Genomic DNA, 26215 nt, shown 5'->3' with positions numbered 1-26215 from the left:
CCCCGGCTGTAGTTTGAGGACCCATGCTCTAGACTGACAAACACTTCACTACAGAAACAACCCAAGAACTGACTGCACAAATTAAAGGTTTGTTTATACAGTTCTGGGCAACTTTCTATGTTCATTTTAATGTTAAAATTCTCTCTGGTTAGCCTTGCTTACTCTGCAGAAAAGAGCTGCTCAGAATGCAGAATCCCAACAAACATGCTTCTGGTTGGCAGCATGAGGCTATTTATAAGTAGTCATGCTCTCCAGAAACAAAACCCTAAAATTAAACAAAATATAATGCTTTGCCGTCAGAACTTTCTGAATGGTAAGGAATAAGGTGTAGACAGGAGATAAAAACTACTGTGACAATAGTAATAAAGCACTACTTGTAGGCCTCCCATGGGTATCTGCTTGATAACTGGGCTCACAGGGTCTTGGACAAGACAGACCTTTGCTCTGGTTCAGCATGGTTCTTATGCTCTTAGTAAGAATAGCCATTGAACTTAAACACAGGGAAAGGTCCTGATGTACTCAAAGCCTAACAAACAGCTAGTCTGGAGTGCTGCAAATTCTATATAAAGCAATAAATAACACTGTACACAAAATCATCTGGGAGGCTCAGAGCAGTGGTGCTTCTTTGTGGTATGTATCTCGCAACAACCCTATGAAGAATACTAGTTCAAACTCCCATTTTAATGTATAAAGCACCAGTACTGACAGCTCACAATCTGCAACTTGCTGCCCAGCATGCCCATTGCTGAACAGGAACTTGAACACAGGCCTCCCAAATCCAAACCCAACAGACTGCCCACTGAATTATATTGGGCCCCAAATAAACTAGCACTATGATTTGTTTTGTTAGTTGTATGTTTCATCCAAGTACTAAAAATCACTCATTAAATAGGAAGATCTCTCTAAGCTATTAGTGTGGCAAGTGACTGCCATCTAGAGACCAAAGTAAATAGCATCTCCATCACAGAAAGCAACCACATCTGCTATTTTCATCTGTAGGTGGCACCAGCCTGCATATCCTTTAATTCTGATAGTTTGATCTTTCATTTAGAGATCTGTTTCCCCTACAAATTCAGATCTGATGTTATGAATGTTCAATTATGACAGTTCATCTTGCTTTTCATGTCAGTTCTACATCATTACACAACCTAAACATGATTCCACGTGATGTGCCAGTGAATTACCTATCCCGCTTGAATGAAGCGGGGACAATGGAATGTGCTATTTAGGGTAAACTTGACCATCTTGCCAAGACACCATTTGTGTTTAAATTTGCTTTGGCACTTTTATTCTAATAGGGCAATATGTTGCTGCCTGGTTACTATTTTTATTTTAGCTACTAATTATACATTTAAAAACAATTTTAACCAACTGAAAACAATAGGTTAAAAATCTTATCAGTGATCAATAATCACCTATATAAAATATAATAGAAATAGAAGAATTAATACCTTGGAGTGGTGCTGTTATTCTAATATTATTTGTATATTCTCTATTCACTCCAAGGGTAACTAAGGCAGTAAAATTGATTGAAACATGAATCTGCCAATATAAAGTAGTAATCAGTGAATGTGTGCATTGCAACAAAGCAATAATATGTAATTAAGGTAAACACAAAAGGTCATTTGTTGAGCATGCAACTATTATCAGTGTGTAGTTGCACAATATCAATTGAACTTACAGTATATTATGCAAACTTAAGGATCAGCCAAAGGATCTAAGGTTTATGTACAACTAATCAAACTAATCCATTGAATATAAATTCATTGTCTAACTGTACTACTAAAACAAAAGGGCTAGCTACATTTTAAAATGCATATTCAAATATCTAAGAAAGCCTTAACTTTAAACCTTTCATATTTTGCACTACAGAAATCAAATGCTTGTTCCAAAACAAATTATCTGTTTTAATTCGTTTGCACCTTTTAAAGCTAGCTTTGATCAAACAGAAAGTGATGTATATTTTTTGTAGGTTTGGAGGGGGAAAATGGGCTTGCTTTAGAGTAAAATAAAACATTTTTTCCTGAAGGCCAGTAACAAGATAGGAGTCCATGTCCATGCTAAGCAGAGTAATAAGTTCCAGAAAGGGGCAAAGTTGACAAAACGTTATTTTATGTAACAGTTATCATGTTAAAATGCTCATGCTGCTTTTGATAGACACACATGATATATTACTTCTCTGAACGTGGAAACACAATTCTTTCATGTATTAAGGCAAAATTGCTTCCGGAGATGTCCAGCAGTACTTGCCTCCACACTGAATCGCTATTCATTATTGTTGAGGCTGGAGTTCTTGAGAAAGCATCAGCAAGAAAACTACTAAGAATACATGTCTGACTGGCTTAAATAAGCAACACAATGCCACTGCTCCTTACCCATGGTATAAAAAAGGGAGAATTTCATTCATTGAAATTCAAAGCATTTGCGCCACCGGTTCAGACACCTTTGCAGATCCCATTTCAGTTACTGAATTGAAAGCTGGATGTTGAGACAAATATGGGAGGCAAACAACTCATCGTTCTTTAACCATGAGATTTTGCAGGCTCAGTGCTATTAAAGAAGATGCAGACATGAAACTACCAAAGGTAATAGTAAAAAGATCCCAGACAGGGACAAAGGAGATCAATACAGAATAAAAGTAAGATAGAGCAAGAGCTTTGTCAGTGGCTGAACATTTCGACATAGCTCTATGGATAGAAACTCGCACTCTCACAATGGATGCTATGTTTCCATTTTGGCAATTAAATACTTACATAAATAAACACACCCCTTGCTCTCTTTTAAGCAAAAACAGTTAAAAGTGAGGCATAGGAGAATGCAAGTGAGACTCCCAGGTGTAAACCTTGATGGCTGGAGAGCTCATTCCTTATGTGCCATAAACTAGAAATAAGGTTAGCCAGATATAGATCTTGTATCATCTCTGAAACCCAGAATTTATATACCTATGAAATTTTGGCACACAGGTGACAGGAAATAAAAATACGGAGAAGTATTGTTCCCCTATTCCCCTCTCCTGTTACAGCACAACTTAGCTAAGACAGAAGTTATAGAGGAACAATAAACATTAACATTACTACCCCTAGGATTGATCAAACAGGGTGGCTGAAACATTTCTATGAAACACATTTAGCATATAGTTTTCTTTAAACGTTTATGAGATATTATCACATCTAAATGGATTGTTTAGTGATTCTGCTGTGAAACCCTGTAAGTACTCCCATGAATCTGATATACTCATTATAATCTTATTTTAAACTGAGAGGGAATCTACACTAAGGAATTTTACAGGTTTGGTCATGCCTGACTCAGTGGTGTCACATGAAGCACAACCCAAAAAGACCTCTTCATACTAATTCTGCCATTATATTCCAGATTTCTTCAGACCTGTTACATAACTCTCTTTACATAGTGTGTTTTTTCCATAGCATATATATTTGTGTGTGTGAAGCTTGCACTACTGTTCAGTGGAGAGGAGTGGCTTCAGCAACTGCAAGGAACAATTTCCTGACACCACTCTGATGACATGTCTACTCAAAAGTAAAATACACTGCCTTCAAAAGTGCTTACTCTTGCAAAAGGCATAATGGAAGAGGGACTATGAAGACTAAGCTCCATTGAAGGCAATGTGGTTTATTTCTGAGTAGACAGGTACATCGGGCAATTTTTAGCTAGTTGTTCTTTCAGTCAGCTGAAAATACTCCCAATATACATAGTCACTGAGAAGTAAATCATGGGAAGAAACAATTATTATTTTTTAACTCTCCACTATTTTTCACCAGTGAACATGTACATAATAGATTTTTTTAAAGAATTAAACTAAAAGGGCAGTTCTCCTGTATGTGTCACTTTTTCAGCTCCTCTTATTTCTCCGGCAGACACTGTGTGTGAAGAAAGATCCAAGTTCTCGACAAAGTGGGAACTGCACTATATGTACATGCATATGTCCCAACAGCAAGCCAAGGCAGAACAAGCCTGATAAATGGAAGGGACTCTACTACAGATCCCACAAACACACTTTCTTAGCAATCTGATCCATGTGCTGTGACATTACCTGGCTGTTGTGACATTCCCTAACAGCATCCAAACAAACCTCACTGAGTCATGAAAGAAGCTTGAAACAACCAAAGCATACTGGGGACAATACTGAAGAACAGGGCTATTGCTCCAAACTATGCCGCCCTATCATGACAATATGGGAATAGGACTAATGAGCTCATATTTCTGTTTTCAAATCAGCTCAAAATTGCCAAAGCTCACACTTATGCACAAACAGCACATGCCACCACTGAGAACCGAAAGCCTGAAGAATTGTGCATGATGCATATAATTCTTACACAGGGAATTGATTTGCACTCTCTGGGCTTCTGCCTCAGATTTAACTTTTAAGACACAATTAAGGCCTCAACATCCACTACATCAAGAGCACAGTATTTATTTACTTACTGCTTTTGTATACTGTTCACAGTTCTCAGAACAGTTTACATCAAAACAAATGAAAATGTAACAATACAGAGTTTAAAATACATACAGTTGTGTAGCAAATAATCACTATATATAACAATAAAATAGAATTAATACAAATAAAATCCATCCACAAAGGTCCTTCCACCCTTGCCTGCCCACATCTTATACCCGCTCCTATACCATAGCACCCACAAGAAATGTAATGACATTCTTACTATAATCAAACTAAATAACCAATGGCAATAAATAAAATCAATTAAAACCGCAATAAGAACATCAATGCAGATCAATACAAATGTAATTTGATAAATAATTATTTACAAATAATAATTCGTAATTACTCCAGAGTATCCATGGGTCAAGATAAAAATGTAACAAAATAATACCAATGAAAATTGTTAATTAAAATATGGGGGTGAGGAGTTTTTGACCTGGTGCCAAAAAGTGTGACACATTGGTGCCTGGCACACCTCTCTGGGGAGCTGGTTCCATAATCATCGTGCCACAGCAGAGAAAGCTCTTCTCCTAGTCACCACCCTCTTTACCTCCTGAAGTGGTGGTTCCCAGAGAAGGACCTGCATAGTTGATCTTAAAGGCTGGGCAGGTAATATGGAGAAGGTGTTCCTTAAGATATCTGGGCCCTAAGCCATTTAGGACTTTATATACTAGCATAAGCACCTTAAAGTAGGCATGGATCTCAACTGGAAGCCAATGGAGCTGATAAAGTAACAGCGTAATGTGTTCCCACCTGGAGCTTCCTGTGAAGCTGAAGCTGCTGGACCATTTTCAAGGGCAGCCTCATGCAGAGTGTGTTACAGTAGTCCAAATGGGAGGTAACCAGTGCATGAACCACTGTTGCTAAGTCCTGCCTGTCTAGAGACACATTTGGTGTATTGATTGGAGTTGATGGAAAGCTCTCCTGGTCACAGGGACAGCTCCAGGTGTAAGACCACCCCCAAACTCCATACCCTGTCCTTCAGAGGGAGTGCAACCCCATCCAGAACAGGGCAAATACCCTCTATCCAGACTGAGGATCCATCTACCAATAGTAGCCCATCTTGTCTGGATTGAGTTTCCATTTATTAGCCCTCATCCAGTCCATTACTCCACCCAGACACCGGTTCAGAATTGTCACTATCTTGCCTGGAGTAGGTGACAAGAGGTAGACCTGACCCCCAAATGACCTCACCCCAATCCCCAAATGATCTCACCCAGCGGTTTTGTACAGATATTAAAAATCATGTGGGAAACTATGGAACCCTGTGGTATCCCGTGGTATAAGAGCCATAGCACAGAGTCATACTCCCCAAGCACGACCTTATGGAAACAGCCGGCCAAGTAAGAGCTGAACCACCACAGCAGTTGCTTCCAGAAATTCCAGCAATACAAACAAGCTGAGGGTTTCTAATAAATGAATGAACTGCTAATTTTCCACTGTCTGCTTAATTCTAGATATAAGTAATATAATGGAAAGTTCTTTTATAGCACAATTTACCCTAACATACCAGGAAATCCAGTGGGAGTCAAGGAATCCTGCTACAACACTCTTATCAAACTAGTGGCATAAAGCATCAGCTGCCAGATAATGATTTCTTGTTCTTTGGTTCTTGCAGTCATTCATGAGACCAGGAAATCCCCTTTCTCTTCACCACCATGGGGGAAAAAATAAAAAGAATACTAAATAATTCATCCAAGCCACGCACTTACCAGTATCTCACTAACCTAAGGCACTAAATGTCCTTGCTTACTCACACCATAAATAACTGTTCACAACTCTCTAGGGAGAGTTAGGTGCTTGTGTTCTTATATAGGGAGGATATTACATTCAAAAAAACAAATTAGAGATGATTAGGACTGCATCCGTGTTAATTATTCATTAATATATTGTTTGCTAGGTCAGCTGATTCAGGCAAGTAAGACTATTTCCAAAATACAGTCGCAATCCTAGTTGAGGCCAGTAAAATAAGATGTAAACATAGCATGAAGATAATGCATCTACATATACAATTTATATAAAATATAAATGCTGCTATAAGAGATATTTGTTCCCAAAAATATAGGGATTAGTTTACATCCCTTTTCAAAATCATGTTAAGCTTATTTCAATAAACAAGAATAAACATAATCTTATACAATACAACCATCCATATTTATAAGCTACTACACATAGATACCCCCACTCCCACTAAAATATATTTTGTTAAGGAACCCTTAACTCGACTAGATTCTGTAAAATGAGATTCACTGCAGTATGGCAGTACCTTTTGCCCCTTGAATTAATTCTGGCAGAAAATACAGATAAAATCTAGATGTATTCTGGCAAAAACAATGTGTGGGGGGGGGGCTCGGAAAATACCATTTACTGGCACACTGCACCTGATCCATTCATGCTTGTGTTGTTGAAAAGGCTTTGCATAAACAGAGCCCCTAACGCAAATTCTTTTAAGTGCCTTCTATGCAGATTACATACAGCCTCAAGTTTTAAGTGGAGCTGATTTCGACCTACCCCAATCCAGAGATTTTAAAACATAGCTGTTGGCTGCATGTATGCTTCTCTCCACTAGACAGATGCATTGTATAATTAATTTCAACATTACTAATCACCTACAGGGAGAAGGAACATTGAGGTGGCCAAAATCAACCTTAAATAGGTGATTTGTCATATTTGGATATAGCTGATTTACCAAGGACTGGGAAGGAGGCTTATCAAAGACTCTGTCATCCTCTTCTCACACAAATTTGGTGTCGTATGTTACACTGAAAATTCTTCTTTGCCTTCAATTACTTGGGAAATGTAAGGGGTAGGCTACAGCAGACTTCAAACAGTATAGAAAGAGGAGTTATCCCTTTAACAATCATCCAGCAACTGCAAATTGCTTGTAAACCTGTAAAAGGCTAGGGTTAGGGTTATGTATTTTTGGTTTTACATACTTTGGAGTTGTTTGAAAAATAACCTCCCTCCTAGGTTGAAAACCAGTAGATGAGTGACCTTTCTGACTTTTTGCCTGTGCTTTTCTTTGTTAAAAAAGCCTTTCACTCAGTTGTAGAAAGAAAATCACCATACAGACTTGCTTCAGAATTTTAATGCAAAACAATTAATTTCTTCAAGTGTATTCACTGTTTTGTATCCAGCACATCAACAGGAATATCTTCCCATAGCTGCTCCCAATTGATTACTGAGGCACCCACATTTTCATAAAAATAAAAGTTATTTGCATACATTTTAGATTATCTTTCCTTCTTAATATGTGTTGATAATTAAACATCAGAAAGTACCAGTTTGTATATTAATCTCATAATTTCTAGATTCATTCCAGAAATTCAGCTTACAGCCTCTCATTGCTGTCAGTATCAACAATGCTATTGACTTCTGCTGTGAGTTGAGAAGAAACTAAAAACCTGAACTGCAGGATAAAGTAGTTGTTATATACATTTGTTTCTAACAAGCGCCGCAACCCTCCAACACTCTGAAGAAAACTGCTCTGAATTAAAGCTGCTTCCAGAAAAACTCATTCTAACTGGAGAAGCAGCAGGTGGGAAACAGATATTCAGCCCCTTTTTCCAGTGGCCACTGCTTCACGAAGCTCCACCCATTCTTCAACATCTGCTTTCACATGGAGTTCCAAATGCATTTAAAGCATGGCAGATACAAAAGCAGCTTTGTAGACTGGGAGTCAGTCATCTTGTCTTTACTAGGGGCTCAATCATATGTGTTACACCCCCTGTAGAAGGAAGCCTCCAAACTTGCACATTTCCAAGTATCTAGAAGGAGAAGTAATGGAGGCATCCTCATTTCATTTTATTCTAGACAGCTCTGCTGACTAGCATCTTCCTCAGGCTCCTCCCATTTTTTCAACAGCAAAATACTGGAATCTCTTATCAACAGCTGTTCAGAGATAGGAGTTTTGAGAGCCACTGGGAAGAAGGTGCAAGCCATTTTTTGTTATATACGATTGTCAAAAGGTTTGTCCAAGGAAAAACAGAATAACTGCATATAATTTGTTCTTCAAGGTTATTCAGCAACGTTAATGGGCTATGTGGGAAAACTCAACACCCAAGACTATAACTAGCTTTCAGTGTATGAATAATCCCCAGTAATGAGCTTGTGATAATCTGGAAACAGAATGAATTGATATGTGTAATTCAGATATTTGGAAATAAAATTTTTATACCATTTTGAATTTAACTATAGGAGTCAGTGGGTTGAAAAGACAAAAGGCACATAACTACTACTTTTTTTAAAAAAAGCAATCATGTGCCTGGTTTTATTTAATCAAGTGGGGTGTTTGTTTGTTTACTTTTTATTATTAAATCTTAAACAATAATGAGATTTTTTCTTATTTTGAGCTGCAAAAGGAGTAGGGCTGCAAATCCACAGCCAGGAAGGCTTGCAAGATCTTATCTCACATTATATTTTTGAAAAGACAAGGCGAATGTGAGGAAGAAAAGCTTTACAAAGTTACAGGTAAGAGGAAGAGGATCATAGGAGCAACTAAACCCTTGCCCTCATTTTTTTGGAGTCCCAAAATTGTGAAATACTGGACCCATTTCAGACCAGAATGAGCCATTCATCCCTAGTGTTTTTATCTGTTCTCAGGCAGTTTTGTTCTGTTTTTTAATCCTTTGACAGTTTGAAATTTGAAGTTATGTTCTTCTGCAAATATTGGGATTCTTTGAGTCCTGTTTATAACTCCCTCTTGTGCATGAATGGTGCTACTGCGCCTGTGTGTGTCTCTGTGTGTGCACACGCGCATGTGTATACCAGCTCTTCCTCCTGAAGGTGAGAAATGCATTGACTTATACAACATTGATTGACTGATTGATTGAATTTTTATCCAGTTGCCTTAGCCATAAGGTTCCCTGGGTGGGTTACCAAGTTAAAAAATGTGCAATAAAAAGACAACTAAAAGTATCAATTAATAAGATCTAACAATCCACAAGCAAAAGCACACCATTGTAAAAACTTCACAGAGCCTTAATTATACAAAACCAACACAAAAGGAACAACAGCAGATAACAAGCAGATATAAATATATTAATACTATTAAAATCATACTAACAATAAAAATATTGCAAAAATAAAAAGGTCTTTGCCAGGTGCCAAAAGAATACAAAAATACAAAGAGGATCCCAGGTAAACCTCTCTGGGGAGCTGGTTCCAAAGTCAGGATGTCACTGCCAAAAAGACCCTTCTTGTAGCCACCTTTTCTGAGGAAGGGGCTCTCTCAGAAGTGTCTCCAATGATGATCTAAGGAGTAGGCACATGTAGGAATAGGCACTCCTTTTGATACCCTAGCCCCAAGCCATAGGGCTTTAAACACAAGTGTTTAAATTGTGTTCGCGCCACCTTGAATTGTGCCCAGACTTCAATCAGTGAAGGTGGTAGAGGACTGGCTTTATATGCTCATGTCTGCCAGCCCTGATCAGCAGCCTCACTGCCCTACTTTGGACCAAGTGAAGTTTCCAAATGATCGTCAAGGGAAGCCCCACATATGGGTGCTGCGCCTGCGCAGTGCCTTTGGCCGGAAGATTACAAGCTAATGGTTTATTTTGGCGGGAAAAAGCTCCGCTCCCCCTCCCCCACAGCCTATAAAGGAGCGTCCGCCATTTTGTTCAGTCTTTGACGACCGAGCGGACGCTCTCTTGTGGAAAAAATTACTTGTAAATGAGTTCTACCGTGAACAGTATCGTTACCGAGAGAACAATGAATATCGGTACCAAGAAACAATGATAACATTCAATAACGACATAGGTCCACTCACTGGCACCGAGCGGGGCCGGCAGGTGGGTTGTGTGATTGCACAGATGGCCACTCGAAGAACATCAGTTACAGGTAAGCAACCTGCTTTTCTTCGTCGTGGCCTGTGCGCATCACACATATGGGTAGATTAACAAGCTTACCATAACAGAGGAGGGAAGGTGTCCTCAACGAAGAACAGATGAAAGAACGGCTCTGCCGAAGGAACAATCTTGTCGAGCGTGGACGTCTAAGCGGTAATGTTTGGCGAAAGTGCAAGGATTCGCCCAAGTAGCAGCTGTACATACATCGTCCATTGGTATTCCCAATGCGAAGGCCGATGAGGTAGCCACAGCCCTAGTCGAATGGCCTCGAGGGGTAGTGGGCAAGTTGATATTGGCCAGTTGGTAAGACAGGGTGATGGTATGAACTATCCACTTAGAAAGTCTCTGCGGAGTGACAGGGGTACCTTGGCCCCTTGTAGCATATTTAATGAAAAGTCTATGTGAACGTCGAATAGACTCAGTCCTGGATCTGTAGAATGCTAAACAGCGTCGAACGTCAAGTGAATGTAATGTCCTTTCTAACGGAGTAGACGGAGCCGGAAAAAAGGCAGGTAAAATAATATCTTGCCCCATGTGAAAGAGTGTGGATACCTTAGGCAGAAAAGATGGATCGAGCCGCAGGACAACCTTTTCTCTATGAAAAAGTTCCACCATACCCCGATGATAGGCGATGGCCGCCGTATATACTTTAATCGAAGATGGTTTCAGTCCAGAGTGGTGTAATTCCAGGAGGAACTAAAGAATTTGAGGAATTGACGATGTAAATGGAGAGAATGAACGAGAGTCAGCAAAGGCAGAGAAATGCTTCCATTTAGCTTCGTAAGACCTCCGTGTAGAAGGCTTTAAAGCGGAGTCCGATATGTATTGAATGTCCGGATGAAAGGCTGTCAGATTCGATGGCACAGTAGTCGGATCCGACAGTGCTGGTGCAGTGCCGTCCCCAATGGACTTGGAGGTTGCAACTGTACTGGGTTCGAAAGTAGAGTTCGAACCTTTTGAAGTAGTTGTCAGTGTAGATGTAACGAGGACAGTAGTGGATTTGAAGGTCGGATTCGAACCCCTTGGAGTAGTGACTGGTAGAGACGTAGTGAAGTCAGCTATCGGATTCGCCACGCTGTTAGTTTTAATGATAATGTATCCGGGTGACGAAGTGCGCCATCTTTCTGGGTTATCAAGAACGGGAGCGGTGGAAGATGTAGGTATTCCCCGTGAGAAATGTCCAGCAGTGTGGGAAACCAAGGTTGGCGTGGCCACCAAGGAGTAATTAGTATCCCTGTGGCCCGATCGCAAACAATCTTCGCTATGACTCTCATCACCAGCAGAATCGGTGGGAAGACGTAGAAATTCAGATTGTTCCATGGAATCATGAAGGCGTCCCCTAGGGATTCGTCTGATTCCCGCTCTCGAGCAGAAAGTCGCACACACCTTGTTCTGTTGTGTGGCAAACAAGTCCACGTCAGGGAACCCCCAGCAATGGAAAAGGTTGTCGCGTGTCTGGGGGTCCAGTTCCCATTTGTGAGAGATGAGCATGTGCCCGCTGAGAAAATCTGCTTCCAGGTTGTCCGTACCGGCCAGATGGACTGCTAGTATCGTAATATCTCTCGAAATGCACCAGTCCCATAGAAAGTCTGGCCAGGGTTGGAGACTTCGTCCCGCCTTGCTTGTTCAGATAAAAAACGGTGGCTATGTTGTCCGATGTTATCTGAACAACCCGATGTTGAAGAACATCTTTGAAAGAGCATTCAATTGGTGCAAAATAGAGCTGCCAGGTTGCTGATGGGGACGGGGCATTATGCTCACATGACTCCAGTCCTCCGTCAGCTTCACTGGCTTCCCATTGAAGCCCGGGCCCAATTCAAGGTATTGATTATGACCTACAAAGCCCTAAACGGCTTGGGTCCTGGCTACCTGAACGAGCGCTTACGTCCCTATATGCCCGACCGCCCTTTGAGATCTGCGGGAGAGTCCCTTCTCCGGGAACCCTCCATGAAAGAAATTAGGAGAGTAAGTACCCAGAGGAGGGCTTTCTCTGCGGTGGCGCCCAACCTATGGAATTCACTCCCCAAAGAGGTCCGCCTGGCACCGTCGCTACTGGTTTTTCGGCGCCAGGTAAAGACCTTTTTATTTAAACATCATTTCAATTGTTAAAACATATGATCTGGCCTGGGCAACTTCTTCTTCCTTCTCTTTCTCATCCTATATTTTTATTTTATACTGATAATTTTAATTTTGTATTTGTAAATCAATGTATTTTTTGTATTTTTATATTTAATGGTAATTTATTATGTACTATTGTATTTCAATGTATTTTATCATGTTGTAAGCCGCCCCAAGGTTTCGGCAAGGGGCGGCATAGAAATGTTATAATAATAATAATAATAACAACAACAACAACAACAACAACAACAACATGGCCAACAATTCCAGGAAGTTGATATGCTTCGTGGATTCTTGAAGAGTCTACTTGCCTTGAGTGTACAGGCCGGAGCATATCGCTCCCCAACCTAGAAGAGATGTGTCGGTACTGACTGTAATCTATGGGCCTCGGGACCTGAAGGGGACCCCAACAGTCAGATTGGTCGGGTTCGACCACCATATTAGCGAATGGAGGACCGAGGATGGGACTTGAAGGAGTTTCGACGGTGGATCCCTCTGTGGGTGGAACACTTTGTTGAAAAACAGCTGCAACAGACGGAGTCGCAGTCTGGCGTGTGGCACCACTGCAACGGCGGAAGCCATATGTCCTAGAAGTCTCTGGATGGACTTCGCCGGAACCAATCTGTCTCGTCGCATTCAATGAACATGGCAAGCGAGAGTCAGTTGTCTGTCCTGAGGGAGGAATGCCTTTTCCAACATCGAATCCAAGTGGGCTCCGATGAACGTAAGCTTCTGTACCGGAAGGAGAGAAGATTTCTCAGTATTAATGCAAAGGCCCAGGTCGTCCAATAAGGCGCAGGTAATACGGATAGAAGTGAGGAGCGCTTCCCTGGACCTGGACACTAGGAGCCAGTCATCAAGGTAAGGATAAACTTGTATGCCCTCAAGGCGTAGATAAGCACAGACAGGGGCCATGCATTTAGTAAACAACCTTGGAGCGGTAGCCAAACCGAAAGGTAGAACCATGAATTCGTAGAAATTGGGGGCAACAGCAAAACGAAGGAAATGTCTATATTTGGGATGGATTGCAATATGAAAATAGGCATCCTTCAAGTCCAATGAGGTGAACCAGTTGTTGTATCTCATCGAGCAGTACTGGTGTGCAAGATGTAAACCGAATCGGACTCGATGGAGGAACGGTGTCGAATTCTATCCTATAGCCGTGCTGTATGATAGATAATACCCATCCATCAGATGTGATGGACTCCCAAATGTGGACTCAGCTTCGCAGCCAGTCCCCAGATGAGAGGGGGGTGAATACAGGATACGGTAGAGGAATGGTTCTCCAGTCCCATCAATGCTGCCTCCTGTCATCATATCGGCAACGGCCCTGCTGGTAGCGTTGCTGGGGCTGTTGTCGATGGCGCTGCTGCTGTTGCCTGTGCTGAGGCTGTTGCCTGGGATGATACGGCTGTCTGTAGGGCGGACGGTTCCATGGCCACTTACTCCTCGGAAGCGACTGGAGCTCCATTCCTCGGGCCGTCATGTGGGACTCATGAAGTTTTTTAAGTTTATGGTCCATCTTTGAATGGAAAAGCCCGGACCCGTCGAAGGGCATTTCCTCGATGCGCTGCTTGGTCTCTTCAGGGAAGTTGGCGCTCCTCAGCCACACATGCCTACGAAGAGAAACAGCACCGACCAATGCCCTCGAGTTAGTGTCCACATGGTGCCTGGCTGTGGACAACTGTTGCACCGCAATGTGCATCGCCTCCTTAATCAAGACTTTGGCCAATTCGCCTTGTTGGTCTGGGAGGGCCGAGACGACATTGTGGAGGCATTGCATTATATAATACTGGTATCTCGCCAACGTCACCTCGTAGTTTGAGATACGCAGCCCCAAGCCTGAAGCTGTGTAGACCCTCCTGGCCAGGGAGTCGATCTTGCGGCCCTCCTTATCTCACGGCGCGGTGTGACCTCTTGCCTCTCTTCCCTGGGAGGACTCCACCATGACCGAGTTCAGCTTGGGGTGTCGGAGGAGGAATGGTATGTCCTCCTCCCGAACCCGGTACATTGCTTCGTATCTCTGCAATGTTGGATGATGGTGAGAGGGCAAGTCCCAGGGCTGGGTCATCGCCTGCCGTAGGGTGGTGATCAAGGGCAGGACGATGGAGGTGGACTGCTCCCCGCGGACGACGTCATAGATTTTATCTGTAGACGGTCCTGGCCACTGGATGGCGTTGATGTCCAGGGATTGGATGAGCCTGGACATCAGCTCCGCAAAAGAAACGTGTGACTCGTCCAGTGATGCGGGGCCCTGGGAGGTCCCTGCGATGTCGGGAGAGGTAGAATCGACGTCCGAGTCATCAGAGTCTGCGCCATAGTACAGAGGGGCCGAAGAAGAAGACTCCACTGGCGAAGTGGACCGGCTGCTTTCATCCTGGGGTACCGGGGACGTGCACCTTGGATCCAGAGGCAGCGGGTGATCATGAGAGCGTGGTGGGGACCGATCCCTCGGCACGGGATAGTACCCAGTCAAGTATGGCTCGCCCCAAGATGGGTAGTAGGAGCGACGCCAGTCCTCGAATCGCTCGGATCGCTGCTCCCTGGAGCGGCTCCGGCGGGCCCTGGGCGGGGATTCGACGACATCCACCTCCAGTGTGGCCATGGGCATAGGCGTTGGTGACCTAGCCCTGGGGGAGAGTCCTGAATCTCTCCGTCAGAGATCGAGCCCCGCTGGAGAGATGGAAGCAGTTCGGTCGGGGGGTCAGCCACATGACAGGGAGACCCTTGAGGGGTAACCCTCATGGCTGCCTGGAGCGCCGGCTCGGGTGGGGTCAGTACGGTGGTTGGCGCTGGTACCGATGCTGCCGTCGAACCCGAGACATGGTGTCAGGGTCGGTCTAGATCCTTCACCTTTCGGGCCGGCTTAGAGGGCTTCTCTTTCCTGGCCTTTTTGGCCGATTTGTCAGCATCGGCGTGCTTGCGCTTCTTGCTTTTCTTTTTGGGAGAAGCTGGTGGGGACCTCAAAGTAGAGGCACCTTCGTCCGACGGGCGGGACCACCGCAGCCGGGCCAGGCTTCGGAGCGGCGACCAGTGGGTCGCACTGCATAAGAGCCAGATCCCACAGGAGCCTTCGGAGGTGGTTCTCCCAATTTTTTCTGGCCTGCTTGGAGAAGGCCAGACAGTGGGAGCACCTGTCGGTCCTATGCCCCTCCCCCAAGCAGAGGAGGCATAGGTCGTGTGGGTCAGATGGTGACATCTTCAACCCGCACTCCGCACATTTGCGGAAGGCCGCTCGCTGCGCCATCACAAGAAGAAGAAGAAAAAGGGAGACAGTGCAGAGGGTAAGAATATATTTTTGGGTTTTTTTTTTTTTTTTAGAAGAAGAAAATAGAATGGTAGAACGATAGAACTGTAGAATAACTAGAGCTAAGAAGAACTATCAGGGATATAAAACTGGGAGTAAAAGGAGAAAAAACAGGCTACGAGTAACGATCAAAGCGATGGTCGAAAGCGGCACGAGGCACAGCGAACGGCGGTCTCAAAGACTGAACAAAATGGCGGACGCTCCGCTCTTTATAGGCTGTGGGGGAGGGGGAGCGGAGCTTTTTCCTGCCAAAATACACCATTAGCTTGTAATCTTCTGGCCAAAGGCACTGCGCAGGTGCAGCACCCATATGTGTGATGCACAGAGGCCACGACGAAGAACAACGCAGACAAGAGGATACTGGTACATGAATAACTGTGGCCAAGGTCTGCCTGTCCAGATAGGGATGTAACTGGTAAAGCAGCTTCAGCTGATAAAAGGTGCACCCGCCCACCAAGTTGGCCTTCTTCAAGAGTGATCTAATTACAGTGTCTTCAATAAGGCTGGGGCCACTCCCTCTCCATACATATGAAATTGTGAAATGGATATATAAACACAGATATTTGTGAAGAAAAAAAAACAATTTTATGTTACGGAAGTAAAAAAAAAAATCAACTATAAACTTTTCAGAATTTGTTGTTCACAGTTAACAATGCTTTAAATCATTACAGAATTCTGTCTTTGTAAAAGACAGATGTGCAACACAACCCTAAACATAATTACTTTCAAGAAAGCTCCACAACATTCAATACTCCTTACTGCGAAGTATATTTTCCTAGAACTTCAGGCCTAATTATCTAAACTTCAATACAAAATAAAATTTAAGAGCAATTTTAATTCTGCTTTACATACAAATCTCAACAAGGCTTAATTATGAAACAGCTAAAGAGCAGCTAAAGATACAATCAAAATAATGATAGGATAAAAAAGGATTTTCAAATGAGATTATAGTTTTCTTGAGTTTTGTTCATTTGTGAGGCATCCAATTATCATATGGCCGGTTCCTACATGATAATGCACTGTAAATTATACCTAGAGACTATAATCTACATACAGTGTACACAGTACATGTTTTGATATGAGGAAAAAACTTGCTTCCCATTATACACATGAGAACTCTGTTAGAAAATTCTCATGGCTGAAGTTTCCCATCCTCCTGATTCATGGGTGAGTACTGCTTCCACCACTGGCCTGTTTGTTTCTGTTGCCTCTACATTAAAGGCCCCTATATTTCACTTTTTCTGGAAAGACCTTTGCTCAATCTCTTCCCATTTCTTTCAGGGAAGCAGCTGTTGAAAGCACTTTGTCAGTTTCAATGTATATCAGAATTTGTAGAAGTGCCAAGACCATTCAAGAATTTACCCTGTAACAGGAACATAAAACTGTTCCAGAGATGTTGCCAGAAGGTTGTGTGTGCACACGTACGTATATAGTTTCTAAAAGAGGGTGTTCTATGATTCATTTGCTATATCTGTTTCTCAAGAATTTAATCTGGCAACGCTAGGAAAGGGTCTTATAGTTTCATCCATCACAGCAAGCAAGCATCAAGAGAAGAAATTTGTATTCATACAGGGCTCTAACTGACAGAAAGATCTAAAAATGCTTTTAATGTTCAATTGCATAGATTATTGGGAGGAAACCATTTGTGCCATGTTCCATCAGAACATTTAATTTAATGACAGTGACTGGAATCTCCAACTGGTGATATGAAAGCCTGGAAAAACAAAATAAACAAGCAAACAAATAATGCAAAATGACATATTCAGAAAGACCTGAAAAAGGGAGGGCCCTGAATCTTTCTGGGAAAAATATTACTTTTCTTTCGAAGAAAAATTATTGAATTATTTCAATGTTTTCAAATAGGACTTTGTATCTCTATGACCCCAACAAAAAATGAAATTCACTGAAAAATATCTAGCCAAATTAGTAGGGCAGATAAAACTGTACACAGAGTAGAATGAAAACACTTCCAAAGTCCAAGTTTACACATAAAAATGGCAACAACTGGGGACATTCCTATGACATGTCACCAAAATTAAATACTAGTGCCAATACACATCCAATGCTCAGTGTTCATTTCATGAAGTCCTATTCATTTTAAATAAGTGTGTAGAACCTCTTTCAAGCTCAAGACCCAAATTCAATTTAGGGGAAATCTTTGGGGGCTGAAAGCATATTTTAGTGTAAAGCTCTTTCAGTCAATAACTAAGCCTTGAGAGAGGCATTTCAACTTTTCAGAACTGTGGAAAAACCCATGCAAAGGCTGGGAAACCACCAAATGACTCAGGGGTGAAGACGTAATGAAGAAAAGCAGGAACCACATGGTGCCACAGTGATGGTGTCATGTCCACCTAGAGATTTGCAAAGAGCTAGACTGGACCACACTGAGGTTCAACTGAGTTTCAACATCCTTGATAAAGAACAACACAAAAGAAGTGTACCAAACCTAGAAACTGGCCACACACTAACTGAGCCCTTTCCCACAATAAACAAATGGGCAACATTACTGTTGATTCTTTATCCTAGTCAAGAAACTCAGATGGACAACAGCAATAGTATGAGTTGTTAGGAATCATGGAGCATTAGCCACACTTGTATTTTACTTATTCATTTATTACTTTTATAAACCACCCCACAGCCCATAAAGCTGTCTGGGAGGTGTACAAAATAAAAGAGAATGAACATCATTAACCAATAATACAACCAATATTAAGAGTAAAAACAGAATACATGGAAATTGGCAACTCAGCAATGCTATAACAGTGATAATACAATTTATAACACAATAGCAGCTTGAAAACATCAGTGGAAACAATATTAAAACCAATCTTTAATTAATCATTAAATCATCTGGCAAATAAAAAAGTTTTATCTGGTGCCAGAAGGAGATCCAGGACAGTGCCAGGCAAATCTCCTTGGGGAGCAAGTTCCACAGGCAGGGTGTAACCACAGAGGGTTACCTTGTTGACTTGCTATATTCAGTAGAAAACTATCTGATTGGTAAGAGGCATTGGTGTTGGTTTCTCTGGCTAGCAGTGTCAGGCCAGTATTTATTTCATTTGCTTCCATTATGTTTCTACACCACACAGTAGCCATAACTGTGTAGGCAGTTCACAAGAATTAATACCATAAAATACATGATAGAATATAAGAGTTTTCAAGCTTTAAAAAGATAGCACAAAATAAAAATAATACCCAAAATAAAAGACTACTAAAATGCCTGGGAAAATAAGTAGTTCTTCACCTGGCACTGAAAAAAGCATCATGTAGGGCATCAGCATCTTAGCCAAGGAGCCTTTTATTTGTGCATTTCTTTATTTTATTTGTACCCTACTTTTCTACCAAAAATGTTATTCAAGATGACTTTCCTCAATATCAAGGGCCTGCTTTTCATGCTCTGCTGCCACTGTGGAAGCAGGTACAGTCCAGCTTTTTCCTGTGTCTGTGGGGCAATATGAGAGGCGCACACGACAACTCCTTTCCATACAAGAATTGCATACAAGAATTGCCCTACTTTCTGGAAAGAACATCTGACATGGAAGGAATGAGGCTGCACTGGCTTGCAGGTCACTAATGTAAGAAGAGGGCCTAAGTGAAGGAGCAATTCAGCTTATCATCAAAATGCAGTTCTGTACAAATACCACTTCTATCCTTCCCCCCCACCAAAAAAAGTCTGCAGTATTTAAATTGATGATACATACAAGGTACAAGATACAAGCAAAGGGAAAAATGGATTTCTCCTGTCCCTGGTGAGCAAACAAGAGTGAAGTATTCATGACAGCCAGAGGCAGAATTGGCCTTGCTTATGAATAACCACCAGAACATAGTATTTTTGCAGCATTTAAAATGCCTCTGAAACAACCCATTCCAACAAGCCAAAGCGACACTCACCCAAGGAGCTGAAGGTACCAGAAGCGTCAACGTGAGCAAATCACCGCAACATTCCTCCAAGGACTGATGACACCGAGCTACATGATTTATCAGCCGAGCATAAACAGCAGTTGGCAGGATGCGATGAGCTGCCTCTGAGGACATCTGTCCTGGGGCAAGCATGAAACTCAGATTTTGCCTCATGGCAAGCAGGTGTCTCCACAGCTTGCTGAGTTTTCCTTCAAGAGTGCTCTGTGAAAACAACAACAGCCACCACCACCACCACGAAAAAGGTTAAGACAAGAAATAGAAAACATTGAGGAAAGAAAAACAAGGTAATTATGCCAGGTGAAAGGTCATATGGCCTAGCAGAGCACCTGCAGGCATCACAGTGGTTAGGCTAACATTCATAAAACAATCTCTTGGGAACTTCAGTGGAGACATCGCACTACAGGCCTTCTGCCTTCTCTCCCCCACCACAGCTCCAAGCCATCTGTGGAGAACATGTGTTGAGGGGGCACGATCTGACAAAGCATAAAACACCACAAATTGCCAGACTTCTAGCTTCTTAAAACAAATAAGAAAACAGAGATCAAAGCCATCATCCTAACTGGACTGATTGTTTTTCCAAAAAAACAGCTGAAAGCTGGAGGGGGAGGGATTTATATAAAAAAAAAAAATCAAGCTTCTAAACAGAGTATTAGAAATGCATAAACAAGAGAATGTTTATCTTCTACCTACCACAGAATCCTGTGTCCTTTTCCTGTTTAAACCTTTGGCCAGCTGTACTAGCAATTTATTGAACAGCATGTTTTCATTTAGTAAAGACTAAGAAGACATGTCTAAGAGCAAGAGCTTGCTTTGAAGCAATCAGCATAAAAACATTAGCATGTGTAAATGCTAGGTAAGTGGGGGGAAAGAGAATGCACAGTTGTATAACCAAGGAACACCAAACATTAGATTAGCATGTGTCCTGAAAATATTAGACAAAGCATATCTACATACAATAATCTACCAAGACAAGAATGTTTAGATGTAAGTGCTCATGTGGATTTCTTTGTAACCCACATCATTCCTTGAATGCCACAACATGCATTATTTCTCTCATCTTTTATGTACAATTGTGAACCCTTCAATTTTATTCAGCATTCATTTAACATCTCCAACTGTTATACATAATTACACATTTCACAGTTGATATTGTTCTAGCTCACAGAAATATTCACAGTTGATATTTCACATAGAGTCAATTAGAAATGACACACAGATCGAACCGAACCCTGAGGGAAAGCTGGCAGGAACTGGGAAGCATCTGGCTTGGGTCAAATCATCCCTATTGGATGAAGGAGAGGAAGTTTCAGATTGCCCAAATGTAGGAGGGGAGGAAGTAGGTAACAAGGTTACAGTAAGTCACAATAACCAGTTGGAGAGGACAATGTATCAGAACATTAGTTGCATGTGGTTTGATGGGGGCACTGTGCTCAGGTGTTTCTATGCAAATGCTAGAAGCCTTAGGGTCATAATGGGAGAACTGGAATACCTTGTGGAAAAGGAGAAGCTAGAGATATAGTGGGCATTATGGAAAACTGGTGGAATGGAGCTAACCAATGGGATAAGGTCATCTCTGGATATAAACTGTGCAGAAAAGACAAGGAAGGGCATGCTTGAGGAGGTGTTGCCCTCTATGTTAAGGAGGTCACAGAGTCCAGCAAAATTGATAATCTGACGTGTGAAGATTCCTCCGCAGAAGTAATATGGGTGAAAATTCCTGGATCCAAAACTAACAAAGCCATAGGAGTATGCTATCATCACCCAGACCAGAATGCTCAGGGTGAGCTTGAGACAGGAAATCAAATCAAGGAGGCCTTCAACAAAGGCAAAACTGTAATAATGGGAGACTTCAACTTCCCACACACTGACTGGATGAAAGCATGTTCCAGTTCTGACAGAGAGGTTAAATTTTTTGATGTCATAAATGGCTGTGCCCTAGAATAGCTGATCATGGAAGCAACCAACGGGGAGGCAATCTTCGATTTAGTCCTAGGCAGTTTGTCCAGGATACAGTACAGGTTGTAAATGTTGTTGAGCTATTAAGTAACAGTGACCATCAGAATTAATATACATTTAAGTGGAAGACTGCAAAAGAGATCCAATACAGTTGGGCTTGACTCCAATAGAAGAAACTTCTCAAAAAGGAGGGAAATGGTAAACAGGAAGCTGAAGGGGGGGTTAAGAAGTTTAAAATGCTTTAAAGCAGTTGGAGATTAACAATAACAGTATAACAGACACAGTTAATATGCATACCGCAAGTGAGAAAAGGTAGGACAAAGTCCAGGAAATCACCAGCATGGTTAACATAGAATCAAGGAAGCTATTAGGGAGAAGAAAGCTTTCTTCAAAAATTGGAAGTCTTGCCCAAATGAAAAGAACAGATGGAACAGAAGCTTGTACAAGGATGCAAGCAGAACATGAGAGAAGCAAAGAAACAGCTTGGAGAAGCACATCACTAGCAATATCAAGGCTAACTATAAAGATTTTTTTTTAATGTATCAAAAGAAAACAGCTAAGGAAACAGTTGGGCTAATGGATGATCGTGGAATTAAGGGAGCAGTACGGTGGGTTAAGGTGATTGCAGAGAAGCTAAATGAATTCTTTCCCCATCACCAGAAGGTAGAAATAAACAGCAACTTCTTATGTAACCAGTGGAATTTCACTGAGTTTTGAATTATGACCACGTGCTTTTCGACCTATTCATAAATGATCTGGAGTTAGGGGTAGGTAAGGAAGTGACCAAGTTTGCTGATGACACTAAATTTTTAGGGTGGATAAAGCCAAAAGGGATTGTGTGGAGATCCAAAGGGATCTCTCTAAGCTGGGAGAACGGGCATCAAAATAGTAAATGGAGTTCAATATAAGCAAGTGTAGAGTAATGCATGTTAGTGTAAAAAATCCCAACTACAAGTATACACTGATGGACTATGACCTAGCAGTGACTGAGCAAGGAAGGGATCTCAGGGTACTAGTGGACAACTCAAACAAAATGATGACCAATACACAGCTGCTGTGAAGGCAAACTCCATGCTAAGCATAATTAGGAAACTAACAGAAAATAAAGACTATCAGATTACTTCCCCTATACAAATTACTTTGTACTTGGTATACTGTGTTCAGTTCTGGTCACCTTATCTAAAAAATCACATTACTGAATTGGGAAAGGTACAGATTAGGGCAACAAAAATGATCAGGGGGCTGGAGCAGTGAGTTGTTGTTGAGTGGCTACAACAACCAGGACTGTTCGGCTTAGAAAAACAGTCAGTAAGGGGAGGCATGGTAGAGCTGTTTAAAATAATGCACAGTGTAGAGAAAATAGATAGGGAGACACTTTTCTCCTTTTCTTGTAACACTCAAAACCAGGGCCATTCCATCAAGCTGACTGGTGAAAGGTTTAGGAAGGATACAAGAAAGAACTTCTTCAGACAGCATATAGTTAAACTATGGAATTCACTGCCTTGGGAACTGGTGATGGTCACCAATCTGGATACCTTTAAAAAAGAAATTGAACAGATTCAGGGAGGAGGCTATCAGTGGTTACTAGCCTTTCTGGCTAGGCTCTACTTCCTTTAGCAGAGGTGGCATGCCTGCACACACCAGTTGCAGAGCAGCTAGGCAGAAAGAGGTCTTGCACCCATTCTGCTTGAGGGATCCTGTGGACAGCTGGTTTGCCACCATGTGTATGGAGCCCTAGACTAGATGGAACTTTAGTCTGATCCAGCATGGCTTTTCTTATGTTCTTAATGCAGATATGTGTACACACACACAGGAAAATAGAAGGGAATTACAAGTAGTTTGCTCCAAAAAAAAGCCATGAATTAGAAAGAACCACAGCTTCTGCAGAATTAAAAAGGAAGTAGATTTGTTGAGACCTGTCTCACAAACCAAGTAGAAAACATCCATTAAAAGAAATATTTCAATAGGTTGGGTTTATCCCACCTCAGAGAATTTCTCCTTTGAATACAGGCTTGCCCAAGACTCTATGGATTAATTGTACATATTAGCCAAATTTAGGGATGCGAACTCAGATATCAATATTGTGAAACTGTAAGTAAGCCAAACTGAAAATCAAAATGATTCATGAGTACAACTGTTCAAGTACTGTAATACTCTATTTCAGCTCAGCTCTATAAAGCAAATAATACAATCAAACCAGGTAAAAGATAGCGTTGTCTGCTCACAACTGTCTCTTCTGCCAACAGCCACCAAGATCACAGCGGTACAGGGACAAGAAGGACTGTATAAAAGATGTGACCAAGGCTGAATTTTTCATGAATTTAAATATTCAACAGTAGGCATTTATTATTAGATAACACAGTATAATCACCTTTTTTGTGCTCATTCTTTGTTACAACCAGCTGAGTTGCTGAAAGACCTCTGGTAATACCTGGAAACCAGAGATTCTTTGTCTGAAAAAAAATACTTCAAAGAATCTAAGATCTTTCGTCTTCTTGGGAGTCAATAATTCACAGCACATGATCATCACTAGCACATGATAATCAACACGCCTAGATACAGATATATTTTTTTAAATGCTACTGATAACCCTGCTCTAAAAGCCTTATGACTGGCTCAAATATACTCACTCCATTGCTTCGATAAACCTTTTATTACCTACTGCAAAATCCCTAGGTATAAGCTGTGTGTGTTGCACAGGATTATTTGTTTATATTTAGGGCATAGTATTGTCTCTGCACATTGTTGGACAGCAGAGAACAGAAGAGCAATCCTTCTGGATCACACCCAAAGCATACCTGATCCAGCATTCTGTACTGACAATGGCCAAACAGGTGTCTGTGGAAAGCACACAAGAAGCACATGAGCACAATAGTTCTACAGCATCCTTCTTGAGGTGCGGTAATCAAAACCGCACACAGGATTCTAAATACATTTTTATTTTCTACACCACCCCAGTGTAGTGTAATTGATTATTGTAGCAGTAGCCAAATTATCTCTCAGGGAGGCTTATTTGCCATAGCTATTTCTTCCGTTTTTAATATCAGACTAACCTAGAATTAAATACACTGAATAGCAACCCAAAAGGATATACCTCCTTGGGGATTAGGATAGAAATAGACATTTTAATCTGACAGTCATACAATGAAATAAATGATTAAAAGTAATCTTTGGGTTCCTGTAACACAGTTAGAACACCTGCATTTGACTTCTTCAGCACTTTTCCACCTACAAAAGAAAATTCCTCAGATGCAACAGAATTAAAATTAATGTTGACCTTTCATGTCTGAGGCAATGACTGAAAAAGAGGTATAGTTTACTGCACTGAAATGTTCATATTCCTTTATAAAAGCTTTTCTCTGCTCTTTATGAACACTTGCAAGTAATTGGCAATCAACAGAGTCCTAATATATTCAGCCTTTTCAGTGAAAACAGCAGGAAACACTGGAAGGGGTAATGGACCCTCAGGTTTTAATACCTTTAATAGAGAAGGAATAGCTTGTGCTGTAATTCCATATTTGAAGGAATACTATTAATATATTTCAGAGAATCATCCACATTAATCTGTTGAGCAAAAACAAGGAAGACTTCTGGCACTTCTGGGACCACACCATGTATTTGATGAAATGGGACTATACCCCATAGAAGTGTATACCATGATACTTTTGTCAGTTTTAATGTGGTACAAGACTCTTTGTCCTATTAATCAGAAAAAAATACATTTAAAAACTGGTTTAATATGAAGGCTAAATGCCAATCTCGTGTGTGTGTGTGTGTGTGTGTGTGTGTGTGTGTGTGTGTGAGAGAGAGAGAGAGAGAGAGAGAGAGAGAGAGAGAGAGAGAGAGAGAGAGAGAGAGAGAGAACATGACCACTAGTCCCCAACTGTTTTCTGTTACCATGATGCTCAAGCATCTCTGGCTAACTTACTAAGTGAGGGTTTGTTTGTTTAAATTGTCCTTACAATGCATTGTGTTCAGCATGGATTCCATCTGAAACATCCATCAGAATGCTGAATGTGAAACATCTCCAGACACAGTCAGCTGTCCTTGCAGTTTTCTAGTGCATGCACAACTATTTGAAAACATGCATAGTTTCATTGTGCAGATACCATTTTGATTCATTTACCATCCTGTCCAAAAGCTGGTGATTGCTTCATATATGTTACATTCCCCTACACAGTCATCATTTTCATGTACAAAGAAACACACACATCTCTATAAGAAAAGAGCACACATATGTGATTGTGTTTACAGATGTTCAGAAGCTGCAACTAGTTCCTCACTTGGATTTCAAATTATCTATTCCCTGCCTATCTCATATTTTATAGTCCAACAGCTTTAAAGTATGGCTAGAAGGAGGTTGCTTCCTCCTCTATATTTCACCCTTATTGAATAGGGTCAGCAAGCTTGAATATGAAGGGCACACCGAAACAGACTGGGCTCCACTTCTAAAATGCTTGTATTTCTATGTCCATGTGTGCTTGTGCCCACCCACACATCCTTCTTCTCTGTAGTTTCATCAAAGACAAAACCAGATAATTTAATGGCTGCAAAATCACCTAGAAGCCACATGTAAGCCAAGTGCAGGATACAGTTAAATAAATATAG

General features: G+C 41.5%; 1 protein-coding gene across 1 annotated transcript in view; it reads right to left on the bottom strand.

Moving 5' to 3' along the window:
• LOC123031315 overlaps positions 1-26215 on the bottom strand; it is an 89264-nt gene that overhangs the window by 20651 nt on the left and 42398 nt on the right. Inside the window, exon 8 of the mRNA XM_044446145.1 lies at positions 19622-19852. Coding sequence (XP_044302080.1) covers positions 19622-19852 — 231 coding nt within the window. The remainder of the gene's footprint in view (positions 1-19621; positions 19853-26215) is intronic.

The sequence above is a fragment of the Varanus komodoensis genome, unplaced genomic scaffold, assembly GCF_004798865.1.
Source record: "Varanus komodoensis strain SLA01 unplaced genomic scaffold, ASM479886v1 scaffold5, whole genome shotgun sequence".
NCBI classification, from domain to species: Eukaryota; Metazoa; Chordata; class Lepidosauria; order Squamata; family Varanidae; genus Varanus; species Varanus komodoensis.
This window is presented reverse-complemented; position numbering and strand designations above follow the sequence as displayed.